Consider the following 3,153-nt stretch of genomic DNA (forward strand, 5'->3'; position numbering starts at 1 on the left):
CTGGAATTTCTTTGGAAATCAGTAGATCCCACTGAAATTCATGGGACGTGTTAGTTATGAATTAACAATGTAGTGGGAGCCATACCCAAATGAAATGAATACCCTGGCTACCTTCCTTCCTCTCTCCATTTTTACCTTTCTCTCCCTTTGCTGTTTCTCTTCATTATTTCAGCATTCTATGCTATGCTTCTATGCTATTACTTGCAGCATAGAAATCAAATCATGCCATTCCTGTAAATTAGAGTGCATACACTCAGCGTATCAAATCACTCTGTATGGCTCAAATGCAAATTCAACTGGTATAGCTGTGCACTGAAGGAAATATTTCCTTTAATCAATGCCTAGGATTTAGGTTTAGGATCCATAATGGTAGTGCCCACCCCACATCATACCAAATACTTTGTTTTTAGTGCTGACTTTTTTCTTTCTTTCTTTCTTTCTTTCTTGTTGTTTTCCAAGTTTCCTCAGTAACTGCATTCAGTGGGATACAATGAACCAAATGAATCAAACTGAAGTCTGGGAATTCGTTCTTTTAGGTTTTTCGGATCACCCCACATTGGAGCCTGTGCTTTTTGCCATCTTCCTCTTCATCTATCTCCTTGTCCTGCTTGGTAATATTGGCATCATTATCCTGGTTGCTTCAGATCCACATTTACAGACTCCCATGTACTTTTTCCTTCAAAATCTAGCATTTATTAACCTTTGCTATACCACTGCTGTGGTCCCCAAAATGTTGTCCAACATGATATTGACAAAGAAAACCATATCCTATCATATGTGCATGACACAAACATATCTCTCTGCCTTTCTTGGAGCAGCAGAATGTATTCTGCTGGCTGTGATGGCTTTTGATCGCTATACAGCAGTGTGTCACCCCCTGCGTTACACCATAATAATGAATCTCCAAACCTGTACTAGAATTGCAGCTGCTTCTTGGACCATTGGCTTTCTAGTTTCTGTTGTCCCACTCTACTTAAGCTTACCCCCACTTTGTGCACCTTATGTCACCAATCATGTCTTCTGTGAGTCTCCTGTCTTGCTACACATGATTTGCACTGATACGTCTTTAAATGAATTATTGATGTTAGTTGGGGGCTTGGGCACACTGATGCTGCCCTTTATCTTGATTCTGATTTCCTATGGCTATATTATTGGTGCAATAATGAAGATTCACACTACTAGTGGCAGATGCAAAGCTTTTTCAACATGCTCTTCTCACTTGACAGTGGTGATAATCTATTATGGGACAGGGATGTTCATGTATATGAGGCCAAAATCCTGTTATTCACCAGAGAATGATAAGCTAATTTCTATATTCTATTCTGTTATCAATCCAATGCTGAACCCTATAATATATAGTTTTAGGAATAAGGAAGTCAAAGAATCATTAAAGAGAGTGCATTGGACAAGTCTAACTTCTAACTTCTGAAGTTTTGGGGGCTGGATTTGTGTGTCCTTCCAAACCAGGGTTTCCCAAACTGTGAGGTGCAGACAGAGTCCAGGGGAAGTGTGAAGAACCTTTTAGTTGTACATTGGTACAATAAGTTCACCTTTCCCAAAGTTTTATTGTACTGCTTTCATTGTTCATTTCTGTTCAATTTGGTGTTTGGATTTTTAGGGGGATGTAATGGAAAAAAGTTTAGGAACCCCTGTTCTAAACTAATCAGAAAGTCAAATGGCAAATCAATTTTTATTCAGTCTTAGACCAGCAAATAAAACAGAAGATTCACATCTGATTAGAATAAAAGAAAAAAAAAAAACACTTAAATTCTAAAAACTCTAAGAAAAAGTACAAGAGATATTGATTTGAATCAGAAAGTCTATACTGAATATTATATTATAATTTTGCGATAGTCAGCAAAGAACTGTTTATTTGTAAAATACTTTGTAATTGTCTTCTCTGGACCCATAACATATTTTATAAGTGTTTCAACAGCTAAAGATGCATTTCTTCCATTACCTTGACTTTCCTTTTCAGACTGTATTATTAATCTATCCTGTAATAAACTATTGTTTTCATTTTAGATTAAAATTTTTATCAATCAACTTTTGGAAATATATGGTAGAAATCACTTCATTCTCCTTCTGAGTAGCCTTAGTCAGATTTTTTTTTTTCTGTTAAATCTTAATGATGTGGATTGCCATCAAAAGTTCTGACTCAGTTTGGCTGATGATTATCACAGTTCACAAGAGAGTGAGTGTGAATGAGAGGAAGCTCTTAAATTAAGGAAGCTCCTGAATGTTCATCTTGGTTGGCTTAATGTGGACCTATCTGTGAGCATGATGACGATCCTGGAACTGTTCAGGGATTACTGGGACAGGAGTGGATGTATCAAGCTGTTTCTGACCCATGTCAGTTTAATGTCTGTCCAGTCATACCTCTGTTCCTTAGCACTTCCAGGTTAATCTGCATATTATTTAAATACGATTTTTAAAATATTTTCCTCTAAAATGTGGGTTTTGTTCCAAATCTTATAAATTAATATAACCCTTTAATTGTTATCTCTGAATATGTTTCTGGTGTGATGGCAAAAACAGTTGCTATGTTGCTGGGTTTCTTGGCAAAAACAAACTAAGCCAGAATGATGACCCCCCCCCCCCAAAAAAAAAGCCAAACAAAAGCCAGATGACGTTCTTTCCTTATTTGCACTTCATGGCTGCTGATCCCTCACTTCTCAGATGTTATCAGTTAAAGACTAAGTAGATAGCAATACAATAAAGGTCAATCAACATTCTTCTGGTGTCCTGAGTTATGTGAAATTCCTGGACCTTTTCAGCTTCACTGTTTTGTTTCCCAGCTGGACATGTTCTTGATGTGTCATCATGTTGTTGTTTTGGCAGATAAAACATAAATTTTGAGATTTGCACACACATCCCTAGTTGGCATTTTTCTTCCCAAATATTTCATTATTACTCCAAGAACTAATTTCTACTCCAGAAAGCTAAAGGGGAAAATAAAAGGAATCATGAGAGAGATCTGGAAGCAGATTTGGTCAAGCTTAGAGTCAGCCAACTGAAATAAATGAGACTGCATGATATGTCACAGTAATGTTACTGTGCACATTATGCATGATATGTCACATTAATGTTACTGTGTCAATTAAAAGGATGGCTACATCTTGAAACAATTTCCTCCGTGTAAAATTAACTGGA

At 36.7% G+C, this 3,153-nt stretch overlaps 1 protein-coding gene across 1 annotated transcript; it reads left to right on the plus strand.

Moving 5' to 3' along the window:
- Positions 1-490: 490 nt before the first annotated feature.
- Positions 491-1,429, plus strand: LOC134496554 (olfactory receptor 2G3-like). Its single transcript, XM_063302276.1, has one exon. It carries the CDS (start codon positions 491-493, stop codon positions 1,427-1,429), a length of 939 nt encoding a protein of 312 aa, XP_063158346.1.
- Positions 1,430-3,153: the final 1,724 nt, after the last annotated feature.

Source organism: Candoia aspera, chromosome 4 (assembly GCF_035149785.1).
Source record: "Candoia aspera isolate rCanAsp1 chromosome 4, rCanAsp1.hap2, whole genome shotgun sequence".
NCBI classification, from domain to species: Eukaryota; Metazoa; Chordata; class Lepidosauria; order Squamata; family Boidae; genus Candoia; species Candoia aspera.

Coding starts and splice junctions, on each gene's coding strand:
- LOC134496554 (XM_063302276.1), top strand. CDS start 491: ATGAACCAAATGAATCAAACTGAAGTCTGGGAATTCGTTCTTTTAGGT.